Genomic DNA, 13,414 nt, shown 5'->3' on the forward strand with positions numbered 1-13,414 from the left:
GTCATAACAATTTACGAGAAGTGCACTGGGAGGATTTCCCCAGATGGGGCTCTCTCTGTGTACAGGCGCAACGACCCCTTTCCCTGACGTGCACAGTGTTGAAATTTAACGAAGTGGACTATTTCATACACCCTACAGTTACCCTCAATGATCAAGGCAAATCAACCCTCAAAAAGGAGTTCCTATCCTGATGTCTTGCTCTCGGAAGAGCATTTGTGGTGTATTGTGGGATTCTCATCCAATCTAGGTATTGGGATCCCCTGGGCTCAGCATAGTACCTGGTATACAATAGGGGCTCCATAAATGCTTGGCAACCTGAATATTCAATTGTTTCGCTAGGTAATGGTGAAGTAAGATTAAAAATAAAAATAAGACAATATTGCCCCGCCAAAGGAATTCACGATGCAGTGGGAAAGTAGTCGTGCAAGAATGTAAACATGGTACTTTTTGTTGTGATATATACGTGGGAAGAAAGCCTATTTTAAGATAAGAACTCAAAAGAGACAGGGTCTCGCTATGTTGCCCAGGCTGGAGTGCAGTGGCTATTCACAGGCGCGATCCCACTACTGATCAGCACGGGAGTTTTGACCTGCTCCGTTTCCGACCTGGGCCGGTTCACCCCTCTTTAGGCAACCTGGTGGTCCCCCACTCCCGGGAGGTCACCATATTGATGCCGAACTTAGTGCGGACACCCGATCGGCATAGCCACTACAGCCCAGAACTCCTGGGCTCAAGCGATCCTCCTGCCTCAGCCTCCCGAGTAGCTGGGACTACAGGCGCGCGCCACCGCGCCCGGCAAGGAATCCGGACCTAGGAGGATTCTAGAGCCTATGGGCTACAAGTCGTGGCAAGCAGAATTGCCACCAGCAGATGGCGACTCTAAGTAAAAAGGACTCGGTTGACATTTCAGAAGAAACAATTGTAGACGCTAAGGGGACTACTGTAGCAGGTACAGCGCAGAATTAATGCGACATACGGCACAGAAAATCATGCAGAATAGCTCAAAATATGGAATAAACCATTTGGAGGGTTTAGGAAAGACTGGGAACCAAGTCGACTGTAGTGCAAACAGTAAAAGCGAGAGGTTTAACTGTACATAAACAATGCTAAGGTTCTTATGTTGGCTCTGAAGCCATTACCCAAATAATGCCTAAATATTTTGCATAAAAGCAACCCATGTATAAACTCCACATTGAAAGGGACAACACTCAGATGCTTCTTTATAAACAAAAACTGAAATACTTCATAGCAAAACTCCCACTTTAGGGCCCTAAACCCATGAGATAGGAGCAGGATACTAATTTAAGTTATACTTGAGACAGTCAGCCACTTGACTAACCCACACATTGCTTCTGCTCTGTCAAGGAAAATGAGCATCAGAAGTAAAATGCAAGAAAATACATGAGGGGGAGAAGGAGATGAAGATAAGTGTAAAAATGATAAAGAAACTGTATCATTTACTATTGAATTCTATCATTTCTGGGTTTTGGAATAATTTCTCTACTTTGAAAAAATTCTGAACCAGGGATACTTAAGGACTTGTGGGAAAAATAAGAGGCAACAGGAAATGGGAAAATCATCTTCCAATTTTCAAAGAGAAGATAAAGGTGAATATCTGAAATCCAAACAGGTGCCATGGGCATTTGTCCCAACCAAAAAGTTAGAGGTAATTATTAATGGATGCCTTATGGGCATCTAGAGCTGTGATTCTCAAGTCTTAGTGTGATTCACTGATTACTATGGAGATAATCAAAGCAAATTCCTGGACACCACACCAGGAGATTTTGAATCATTCCTTAACTTTGGCTCAAGGTATCTGCATTTGTAAGTGCCAAGATGAAAGGGACCTGGAGCGCATACTTGGAAGTTTACTGATCTCTAGAAGATGAAGTGGTCAATGATGAAGTGTCAATCATTAGGAACCAATATAGTTTCATTCAGAATAAGATATAATTTATTAATTTTACTTTCCACCCATAGAAATATTCGATGTGTAGCGTCAGGGGGGGAAATCTCCCCTTCTATCCATTTTGAGTTCTTGTGGCTGGACTAATAATAAAATTGACGCTAGATAAATTAACAGGGGGAAAAAAAACCCAAATTTTAATTAATGCACATGGAGGTCTCTTAGAAATGAGACCTAAGAAGTGGCCAAAGCAGGCAGCTTTTATACTTTTTAGACAAATAAATAAATTTGTAAGGAATTGACAGGACAAGAAAACTTAGGTTTTGGGCGCTAATTAGTGAAGAATCTAAACAGAATATGGGCTTGGGTAGTAAATTAAAGAAGTAACAATGTTCATTTATATAGACTTCTCAGCCTGAATTCCCTATCTCTGGTGATAAAGGTATCCTTCTACTTTCAGATGCAGGGAATGTACCTTCCACATGAGAGATTATTTCCTGCTTTCAGGGAAAAGGAGGGTGAGAGTATCTCTCTTGTGTTGGCCATTTCTTAAGTAACTGTAATTCAAAATAATCAATATGCCTTTGGGGCACATTTTGGGGCAGCCTACCCTGGCCCAGAGGACACTCCTTTCCCCACAACGGTGAGAAATAAATTTGTGAGGGGATCCTCAGCACCCTTGAAGAGCTCTGTGATCACGTTTCTCTGCAGACCAGAACTTACAGTGGGAACTGCTGCCACTGAATTGGGAAGCCTGAATGCAAGGGGAGTAACTGGAGCCTGAGTGGCAGAGTCCAATGGCAGCACCCCATGTCCAGAGGCAAGCTGGGTGTGATTATCATAGTGGACAGCAGAGTCAAAGCAGCAATCAGAGTAGTCTGACTCATGGAGACCGATGGTGCTGGCTATTTGATCACGGTGTTCCTAGAAGTGAAATGTATGGGAAGCTTACTAAATTCTTACTTGGTCTGTATAAGCAAAAGAGTTGTAGCTCAAGTGAACAAAAATGATAAAAACAGAGTCATGGTCTTTCACTCAGTTCCCAGACTTGAGCCAGTTTACAGAACCAGGACCCCTTGTATGAAAGGAAATCTGGCTCCCTTTGAGGAAGGACACTGCCAAAAATGCATACTGTTAATCTTTCTCCCAGACTTCCCCAAAGGGATCTACGGCCTTTTACCAGGATAACTGTGCACTGGGGAAAAGGAAATGATCAGGCTTTGGGGGGATTACTGGACACTGGCTCTGAACTGACGCTAATTCCAGGAGACTCAAAACATCGCTGCGGTCCAGTCAAGAGTAGGGGCTTATGGAGGTCAGGAGGTGGTCAATGGAGTTTCAGCTCTGATCTGTCTCACAGTGGGCCCAGTGGGTCCTCAAATGCATCATGTGGGTATTCCCCCAGTGCTGGAACTCATAAGTGGAATACCCATACTCAGCAACTAGCAGAATCCCCACGCAGGTTTCCTGACCTGTAGAATGAGGGCAATTATGGGGGAAAGGTCAAGTGGAAGCCACTAAAACTGTCTCTATGTAGGGAAATAGTAAACCAAAAGCAATACTGCATTCCTGGAAGGACTGAAGAGATTATTGCCACCATCAAGGACTTGAAAGATGCAGGGGTGGTGATCCCCACCACATACCATTCAACTCACCTATTTGTCCTGTGTAGAAGACAGATGGATCTTGGAGAATAACAGTGCATTGTTGTAAGGTTAACCTGGTGGTGACTCCAATAAGAGTTGCTATACCAGATGTGGTTTCATTGCTTGAGCAAATTAACACATCCCCTGGTCCCTGCTATGCAGCTGTTGATCTGGCAATGTCTTTTTCTCCATCTCTATTAGAAAGACCACCAGAAGCAGTTGACTTTCAGCTGGCAAGGCCAGAAATACACCTTCACTGTCCTACTTCAGGAGTATCAACTCTCCAGCCCTATATCATAATTTAGTTCACAGGGACCTTGATCATCTTTCCCTTCTACAAGATATCACACTGGTCCATTACACTGATGACACCATGCTGATTGGACCTAGGGAAAAGAAGTAGCAACTACTCTATACTTATTGGTAAGACATTTGTGTGTCAGAAGGAGGAAATAAATCTGACAAAAATCCAGAGAACTGCCTCAGAGAAATTTCTAGGGATCCAGTGGTATGGTATATGTCAAGATATCCCTTTTAACGTGAAGTTTAAGTTGTTGCATCTGGCCCCTTTACAACCAAAAAAGAGGTACAACACCTAGTGGGCCTCTTTGGATTTTGGAGACAATATATTCCTCATTCGGGTGTATTACTGTGGCCCATTTACTGAGGGATCCAAAGAGCTGCTAATTTTGAGTAGGGTCCATACCAGGAGAAGGCTCTATAGCAGGTCCAGGCTGCCATGCCAGCTGCTCTGCCACTTGGGCCATACGATCCAGCAGATCCAATGGAGCTTGCAGTGGCAGTGGCAGACAGGGATGCAGTTTGTAGCGTTTGGCCGGCCCCTGTAGGTGAAGCACAGTGTAGGTCCTTAGAATTTTGGAACAAAGCCCTGCCATCCTCTGTGGATAACTGCTCTCCTTTTAAGAAACAGCGTTTGGCCTACTACAGGGCCTTAGGAGAGACTGAATGCTTAACCATAGGCCACCAAAATTATCATGCAACCTGAGCTGCCCATCATGAACTAAGTGTTACCTGACCACCGTGCCATAAAGTTGAGGATGTACAATAGCCCTCCATCATCAAACGGAAGTGGTAGATATGAGATCAGACCCAAGCAGGTCCTGAAGGCACAAATAAGTTATATGAAGAAGTGGTCCAAATGCCCATGTTCCCCACTCCTTCTATACCACCTTCTCTCTCCCAGCCTGCACCTATGGCCTCATGTGGAGTTCCCTACAATCAGTTGACAGAGGAAGAGAAGACTTGCGCCTGGTGTATAGATAGTTCTGTATGATATGCAGGCACCACCCTAAAGTGGACAGCTGCAGCACTATTGCCCCTTTCTGGGACATCCTTGAAGGGATGTGGTGAAGGAAATCCCCCCAGTGGGCAGAACTTTGAGCAGTGTACCTGGTTGTTCATTTTGCTTAAGGAGAAATGACCAGTTATGCAATTATATACCAATTCATGGGCTGTGGCCAATTGTTTGGCTAGATGGTCAGGGACCTGGAAGGAACATAATTTGAAAATTGGTGATGATGAAGTCTGGGAGAGGTATGTGGATAGACCTATCAGAATGGGTGAAGAATGTGAAGGTATTTGTGTCCCATATGAATGCTGACCGAAGAGTGGTCTAAGCAGAGAAGGATTTTAAAAATCAAGTGGATAAGATGACCAACTTATTCTGTGGATACTAACCAGCCTCCTTCCCCAGCCACCTCTGTCATCATCCAAAGGGCTCATGAACAAAGTGGCCATGGTGGCGGATGGAGCTTATGCATGGGCTCAGCAACATGGACTTCCCCTCACCAAGGCAGACCTGGCTGCAGCCAGTGCCAGGTGCCCAATCGGCCAACAGCAGAGACCAACACTGAGTCCTGGACATGGCACCCTTCCCCAGGGTGGCAGGTTGATTACATTGGACCTCTTCCATCATGGAAGGGGCAAGGTTTTCTTGTTATTGGATTAGACATATATTTTGGGTGCAGATCTGCCTATCCTACATGCAATGCTTCTGCCAAAACTACCATCCATGGGCTTACAGAATGCATTTTCCACCATCATGGTATTTCACACAACATTGCTTCTAATCAAGGAACTCACTTCACAGCAAATGAAGTGTAGCAATGGGCCCGTGCTCATGGATTTCACTGGTTTTACCATTTTCCCCCACCACCCTGAAGCAGCTGACTTGATAAAACGATAGCATGACCTTTCAAAGATTCAGTTACAACACAGCTGGGTGCCAATACTTTGCAGGGCTGAGGCAAGGTTCTCCAGGAGGTTGTATATGCTCTGACTCAGTGTCCAATATACGGTGCTGTTTCGCCCATAGCCAATATTCATGAGTCCAGGAATAAAGGGCTGGAAATGGGAGTGGCACCACTCACTATTACCCCTAGTAACTCTCTAGCAAAAAATTTGCTTCCTGTTCCTCATGGTCTTGTAATCTGTTGGCCTAGAGGTCTCAGTTCTAAGGAGAGAAATGCTTCTTCCAGGAGACAATGATCATTCCATTGAACTAAAAGTTTAGACTGCTGCCTAGTCACTTTGGGCTCTTCATGCCTCTGAATCAAAGGCAAAGAAGGGAGTTACTACACGGGCTGCAGTGATTTGTCCTGACTACTAAGGAGAAATCTGATTGCTACTCCACAATGAAGGAAGGAAGACTGTGCCAAGAATATAAGAGATCCCTTAGGGCAAATCTTACTGCTGAACTGAGGAGTGGGGAACGGTAACAGAGAAAATGAAATGCCACAGAGCTCTGGTACTGAAATTCTGCAGTTTTTTGTCTTCATTAAACATTTCCCTGCTTGCTGTAAGTTTTTAAACCTAGATTCTAAAGTTCTGAAAAAGATGATTCTGACAGTTTTTGCCAGCTTATTCATTGCTTCTGAGAGGAACAGACAGAGCCTGGGAGTTCCCTACTGCACAATATTCCAGTCTGGCAAATTTTTACAAGTTTTTTAAAATTCATCCATTTATTTATTTACTAGCCATAAATTGAGCTCCTGGCATTGTTTTATGTTACGTATTTTAGTCTCTTATAAAGTCAGCATTAGGCATCAGTGTTATTTGGCTTTCTCAATAGAAGTCTGAGATCTAGAATAAGAGATAAGATATTCCAGTCCTATGCTTAGATGATAAACCAGAGATAGAATACTATGCTCTGTATTGGCAATCATACTTTCCAAGAAAGATACACAAACTGGACAAGCAGAAAGGTGAAACGAGATTGAAATCATGCAATGTAAGAAATGGTTGAGGTGTTGATTGAAACCATGCAATGTAAGAAATGGTTGAGGTGTTGATGGGTAGAAATGTTTGATTTGTTACCTGTAACCCCTAGGGTTATAGTTACTACTAATGAGAGAAGATTTCAGGGAAGTAAATTGTCTTAATACAATGAAGAACTTCCTAGAAGTCAACACTGTTCAAAGAAGGAATAGCTATTTAGAGATGTATACACAGGTGGTAAAACCATAAAGTATGACAAGATAATGTCACAAAGTTAGAATAGTGGTTACATACAAGAGCGAAGGGTATTTGGGTATGATGGGCTTCTAGGATGCTAGCAAGTTCTATTTCTGAATACCAGTTATATAGTTGGTCACTTTATAAACACTTTAAACTTTACATTACATTTGTGTCTTTATCTATGACATATCTCACAAAAGTTAAGAAAAAAAAAAAAGGTAGGTCCGCCACAGCAACAGTCAGCTCTACCCACCACCAGAGCCTCCCATCAAGCTCTTAGATAGCCTCAACCACCAGAGGACAGACAGCAGAATCAAGAAAAACTACAATCCTGCAGCCTGTGGACCAAAACCCACAGTTACAGAAAGATAGACAAGATGAAAAGGCAGAGGGCTATATATCAGATGAAGGAACAAGAAAAAACCCCAGAAAAACAACTAAATGAAGTGGAGATAGGCAACCTTCCAGAAAAAGAATTCAGAATAATGATAGTGAAGATGATCCAGGACCTCGGAATAAGAATGGAGGCAAAGATTGAGAAGATGCAAGAAATGATTAACAAAGACCAAGAAGAACTAAAGAACAAACAAACAGAGATGACCAATACAATAACTGAAATGAAAACTACACTAGAAGGAATCAATAGCAGAATAACTGAGGCAGAAGAACGGATAAGTGACCTGGAAGACACAATGGTGGAATTCACTGCTGCGGAACAGACTAAAGAAAAAAGAATGAAAAGAAATGAAGACAGCCTAAGAGACCTCTGGGACAACATTAAACGCAACAACATTTGCATTATAGGGGTCCCAGAAGGAGAAGAGAGAGAGAAAGGGCCAGAGAAAATATTTGAAGAGATTATAGTTGAAAACTTCCCTAACATGGGAAAGGAAATAGCCACCCAAGTCCAGGAAGCGCAGAGAGTCCCATACAGGATAAACCCAAGGAGAAACACGCCGAGACACATAGTAATCAAAGTGGCAAATATTAAAGACAAAGAAAAATTATTGAAAGCGGCAAGGGAAAAACGACAAATAACATACAAGGGAACTCCCATAAGGTTAACAGCTGATTTCTCAGCAGAAACTCTGCAAGCCAGAAGGGAGTGGCATGATATACTTAAAGTGATGAAAGGGAAGAACGTACAACCAAGATTACTCTACCCGGCAAGAATCTCATTTAGATTTGATGGAGAAATCAAAAGCTTTACAGACAAGCAAAAGCTAAGAGAATTCAGCACCACCAAACCAACTCTACAACAAATGCTAAAGGAACTTCTCTAAGTGGGAAACACAAGAGAAGAAAAGGACCTACAAAAACAAACCCAAAACAATTAAGAAAATGGTCATAGGAACATACATATCGATAATTACCTTAAACGTGAATGGATTAAATGCCCCAACCAAAAGACATAGACTGGCTGAATGGATACAAAAACAAGACCCATATATATGCTGTCTACAAGAGACCCACTTTAGACCTAGGGACACATACAGACTGAAAGTGAGGGGATGGAAAAAGATATTCCATGCAAATGGAAATCAAAGGAAAGCTGGAGTAGCTATACTCATATCAGATAAAATAGACTTTAAAATAAAGAATGTTACAAGAGACAAGGAAGGACACTACATAATGATCAGGGGATCAATCCAAGAAGAAGATATAACAATTATAAATATATATGCACCCAACATAGGAGCACCTCAATACATAAGGCAACTGCTAACAGCTATAAAAGAGGAAATTGACAGTAACACAATCATAGTGGGGGACTTTAACACCTCACTTACACCAATGGACAGATCATCCAAAATGAAAATAAATAAGGAAAGAGGAGCTTTAAATGACACGATAGACCAGATAGATTTAATTGATATATATAGGACATTCCATCCAAAAACAGCAGATTACACGTTCTTCTCAAGTGCGCACAGAACATTCTCCAGGATAGATCACATCTTGGGTCACAAATCAAGCCTCAGTAAATTTAAGAAAATTGAAATCAGGCTTTTTGAGGTAGTGTGCGGGATAGTGTGGTCTTTGTGAGCTTCCACCATGGCGTACCGGGGCCAGGGCCAGAAGGTGCAGAAGGTGATGGTACAGCCAATCAATCTCATCTTCAGATACTTGCAAAATAGATCTCGGATTCAGGTGTGGCTTTATGAGCAAGTGAATATGTGGATAGAGGGCTGTATCATTGGTTTTGATGAGTATATGAACCTCGTATTAGATGATGCAGAAGAGATTCATTCTAAAACAAAGTCAAGAAAACAACTGGGTCGGATCATGCTAAAAGGAGATAACATTACTCTGCTCCAAAGTGTCTCCAACTAGAAATGATCAATGAAGTGAGAAATTGTTGAGAAGGCAATACAGTTTTTTTAGGTGTGCTTTGTTAGAAGTGTAGTTCTAAAGCATTTATTCATATTGTTTTGCTCACCTTTATGTTATTACCAGATGACAATAAATGCTGTAGGATTGTTTTTTTTTAAAAAAAAAAAAAAGAAAATTGAAATCATATCAAGCATCTTTTCTGACCACAACACTATGAGATTAGAAATGAATTACAGGGAAAAAAACGTAAAAAAGACAAACACATGGAGGCTAAACAATACGTTACTAAATAACCAAGAGATCACTGAAGAAATCAAAGAGGAAATCAAAAAATACCTAGAGACAAATGACAATGAAAACACAACGACCCAAAACCTATGGGATGCAGCAAAAGCAGTTCTAAGAGGGAAGTTTATAGCTATACAAGCCTACCTAAAGAAACAAGAAAAATCTCAAGTAAACAATCTAACCTTACACCTAAAGAAACTAGAGAAAGAAGAACAAACAAAACCCAAAGTTAGCAGAAGGAAAGAAATCATAAAGATCAGAGCAGAAATAAATGAAATAGAAACAAAGAAAACAATAGCAAAGATCAATAAAACTAAAAGTTGGTTCTTTGAGAAGATAAACAAAATTGATAAGCCATTAGCCAGACTCATCAAGAAAAAGAGGGAGAGACTCAAATCAATAAAATCAGAAATGAAAAAGGAGAAGTTACAACAGACACCGCAGAAATACAAAGCATCCTAAGAGACTACTACAAGCAACTTTATGCCAATAAAATGGACAACCTGGAAGAAATGGACAAATTTTTAGAAAGGTATAAACTTCCAAGACTGAACCAGGAAGAAACAGAAAATATGAACAGACCAATCACAAGTAATGAAATTGAAACTGTGATTAAAAATCTTCCAACAAACAAAAGTCCAGGACCAGATGGCTTCACAGGTGAATTCTATCAAACATTTAGAGAAGAGCTAACACCTATCCTTCTCAAACTCTTCCAAAAAATTGCAGAGGAAGGAACACTCCCAAACTCATTCTATGAGGCCACCATCACCCTGATACCAAAACCAGACAAAGACACTACAAAAAAAGAAAATTACAGACCAATAGCACTGATGAATATAGATGCAAAAATCCTCAACAAAATACTAGCAAACAGAATCCAACAACACATTAAAAGGATCATACACCACGATCAAGTGGGATTTATCCCAGGGATGCAAGGATTCTTCAATATACGCAAATCAATCAATGTGATACACCATATTAACAAATTGAAGAATAAAAACCATATGATCATCTCAATAGATGCAGAAAAAGCTTTTGACAAAATTCAACACCCACTTATGATAAAAACTCTCCAGAAAGTGGGCATAGAGGGAACCTACCTCAACATAATAAAGGCCATATATGACAAACCCACAGCAAACATCATTCTCAATGGTGAAAAACTGAAAGCATTTCCTCTAAGATCAGGAACAAGACAAGGATGTCCACTCTCTCCACTATTATTCAACATAGTTCTGGAAGTCCTAGCCACGGCAATCAGAGAAGAAAAAGAAATAAAAGGAATACAAATTGGAAAAGAAGACGTAAAACTGTCACTGTTTGCGGATGACATGATACTATACATAGAGAATCCTAAAACTGCCACCAGAAAACTGCTAGAGCTAATTAATGAATATGGTAAAGTTGCAGGATACAAAATTAATGCACAGAAATCTCTTGCATTCCTATACACTAATGATGAAAAATCTGAAGGAGAAATTATGGAAACACTCCCATTTACCATTGCAACAAAAAGAATAAAATACCTAGGAATAAACGTACCTAGGGAGACAAAAGACCTGTATGCAGAAAACTATAAGACACTGATGAAAGAAATTAAAGATGATACCAACAGATGGAGAGATATACCATGTTCTTGGATTGGAAGAATCAACATTGTGAAAATGAGTATACTACCCAAAGCAATCTACAGATTCAATGCAATCCCTATCAAATTACCAATGGCATTTTTTACGGAGCTAGAACAAATCATCTTAAAATTTGTATGGAGACACAAAAGACCCCGAATAGCCAAAGCAGTCTTGAGGCAAAAAAATGGAGCTGGAGGAATCAGACTCCCTGACTTCAGACTATACTACAAAGCTACAGTAATCAAGACAATATGGTACTGGCACAAAAACAGAAACATAGATCAATGGAACAAGATAGAAAGCCCAGAGATTAACCCACGCACCTATGGTCAACTAATCTATGACAAAGGAGGCAAAGATATACAATGGAGAAAAGACAGTCTCTTCAATAAGTGGTGCTGGGAAAACTGGACAGCTACATGTAAAAGAATGAAATTAGAATACTCCCTAACACCATACACAAAAATAAACTCAAAATGGATTAGGGACCTAAATATAAGACTGGACACTATAAAACTCTTAGAGGAAAACATAGGAAGAACACTCTTTGACATAAATCACAGCAAGATCTTTTTTGATCCACCTCCTAGAGTAATGGAGATAAAAACAAAAATAAACAAATGGGACCTAATGAAACTTCAAAGCTTTTGCACAGCAAAGGAAACCATAAACAAGATGAAAAGACAACCCTCAGAATGGGAGAAAATATTTGCAAACGAATCAACGGACAAAGGATTAATCTCCAAAATATATAAACAGCTCATTCAGCTCAATATTAAAGAAACAAACACCCCAATCCAAAAATGGGCAGAAGACCTAAACAGACATTTCTCCAAAGAAGACATACAGACGGCCACGAAGCACATGAAAAGATGCTCAACATCACTAATTATTAGAGAAATGCAAATCAAAACTACAATGAGGTATCACCTCACTCCTGTTAGAATGGGCATCATCAGAAAATCTACAAACAACAAATGCTGGAGAGGGTGTGGAGAAAAGGGAACCCTCTTGCACTGTTGGTGGGAATGTAAATTGATACAGCCACTATGGAGAACAATATGGAGGTTCCTTAAAAAACTAAAAATACAGTTACCATATGACCCAGCAATCCCACTACTGGGCATATACCCAGAGCAAACCGTAATTCAAAAAGACACATGCACCCGAATGTTCATTGCAGCACTATTTACAATAGCCAGGTCATGGAAGCAACCTAAATGCCCATCAACAGACGAATGGATAAAGAAGTTGTGGTACATATATACAATGGAATATTACTCAACCATAAAAAGGAACGAAATTGAGTCATTTGTTGAGAAGTGGATGGATCTAGAGACTGTCATACAGAGTGAAGTAAGTCAGAAAGAGAAAAACAAATATCGTATATTAATGCATGTATGTGGAACCTAGAAAAATGGTACAGATGAGCCGGTTTGCAGGGCAGAAGTTGAGACACAGATGTAGAGAATGGACATATGGACACCAAGGGGGGAAAACTGCGGTGGGGTGGGGATGGTGGTGTGCTGAATTGGGTGATTGGGATTGACATGTATACACTGATGTGTATAAAATTGATGCCTAATAAGAACCTGCAGTATAAACAAACAAACAAACAAAACAACTAATACTAAACTTTCATTGGGTTATTTGTATGGAAATATGTTAATATAAATGTTTCAGACATTACATGAAAATTTCTAAAAATCTTATATTTGTATTTGTATGGAAATATGTATGGAAATATGTTAATATAAATGTTTCAGACATTACATGAAATTTCTAAAAATCTTAAAAAAAAAAAAAAAAAAGGTAATGGATACATGTGATGGGGTTTTAAAATGGTCACAAATTCTTTTTTTTCTTTGGCCACACAGCACTGCATCTTAGTTCCCCAACCAGGGATTGAACCCGTGCCCCCTGCAATGGAAGCACAGAGTCTTAACCACTGGACCACTAGGGAAGCCCTGGCCACAAATTCTTTCACACCCATAGAGTAGGTTCTGTTTTCTCCACACCTTTGAATCTAGGCTGGCCTGTGACTGCTTTAACTAATAAAGCACAGCAGACAGAAGTGATGCTATGCTATTTCTGTCTCTAGCCTTTAAGAGGACTGGTAACTTCCA

The 13,414-nt window shown here is 40.5% G+C and overlaps 1 protein-coding gene and 1 long non-coding RNA gene across 2 annotated transcripts; one reads left to right on the forward strand and one right to left on the reverse strand.

Moving 5' to 3' along the window:
• Window positions 1-518: 518 nt before the first annotated feature.
• LOC118890435 lies at window positions 519-7,696 on the reverse strand. The gene is made up of 3 exons (XR_005018742.1): window positions 7,685-7,696; window positions 3,077-3,079; window positions 519-770 (listed from the first exon to the last, which is right to left on the reverse strand). It is a non-coding gene; the product is annotated as an uncharacterized LOC118890435 (long non-coding RNA).
• A 1,345-nt stretch (window positions 7,697-9,041) lies between these two features.
• On the forward strand, window positions 9,042-9,497 carry LOC118890434 (small nuclear ribonucleoprotein E-like). Its single transcript, XM_036843287.1, has one exon. It carries the CDS (start codon window positions 9,085-9,087, stop codon window positions 9,361-9,363), a length of 279 nt encoding a protein of 92 aa, XP_036699182.1. The 5' UTR covers window positions 9,042-9,084; the 3' UTR covers window positions 9,364-9,497.
• Window positions 9,498-13,414: the final 3,917 nt, after the last annotated feature.

The sequence above is a fragment of the Balaenoptera musculus genome, chromosome 2, assembly GCF_009873245.2.
Source record: "Balaenoptera musculus isolate JJ_BM4_2016_0621 chromosome 2, mBalMus1.pri.v3, whole genome shotgun sequence".
Classification (NCBI taxonomy): Eukaryota; Metazoa; Chordata; class Mammalia; order Artiodactyla; family Balaenopteridae; genus Balaenoptera; species Balaenoptera musculus.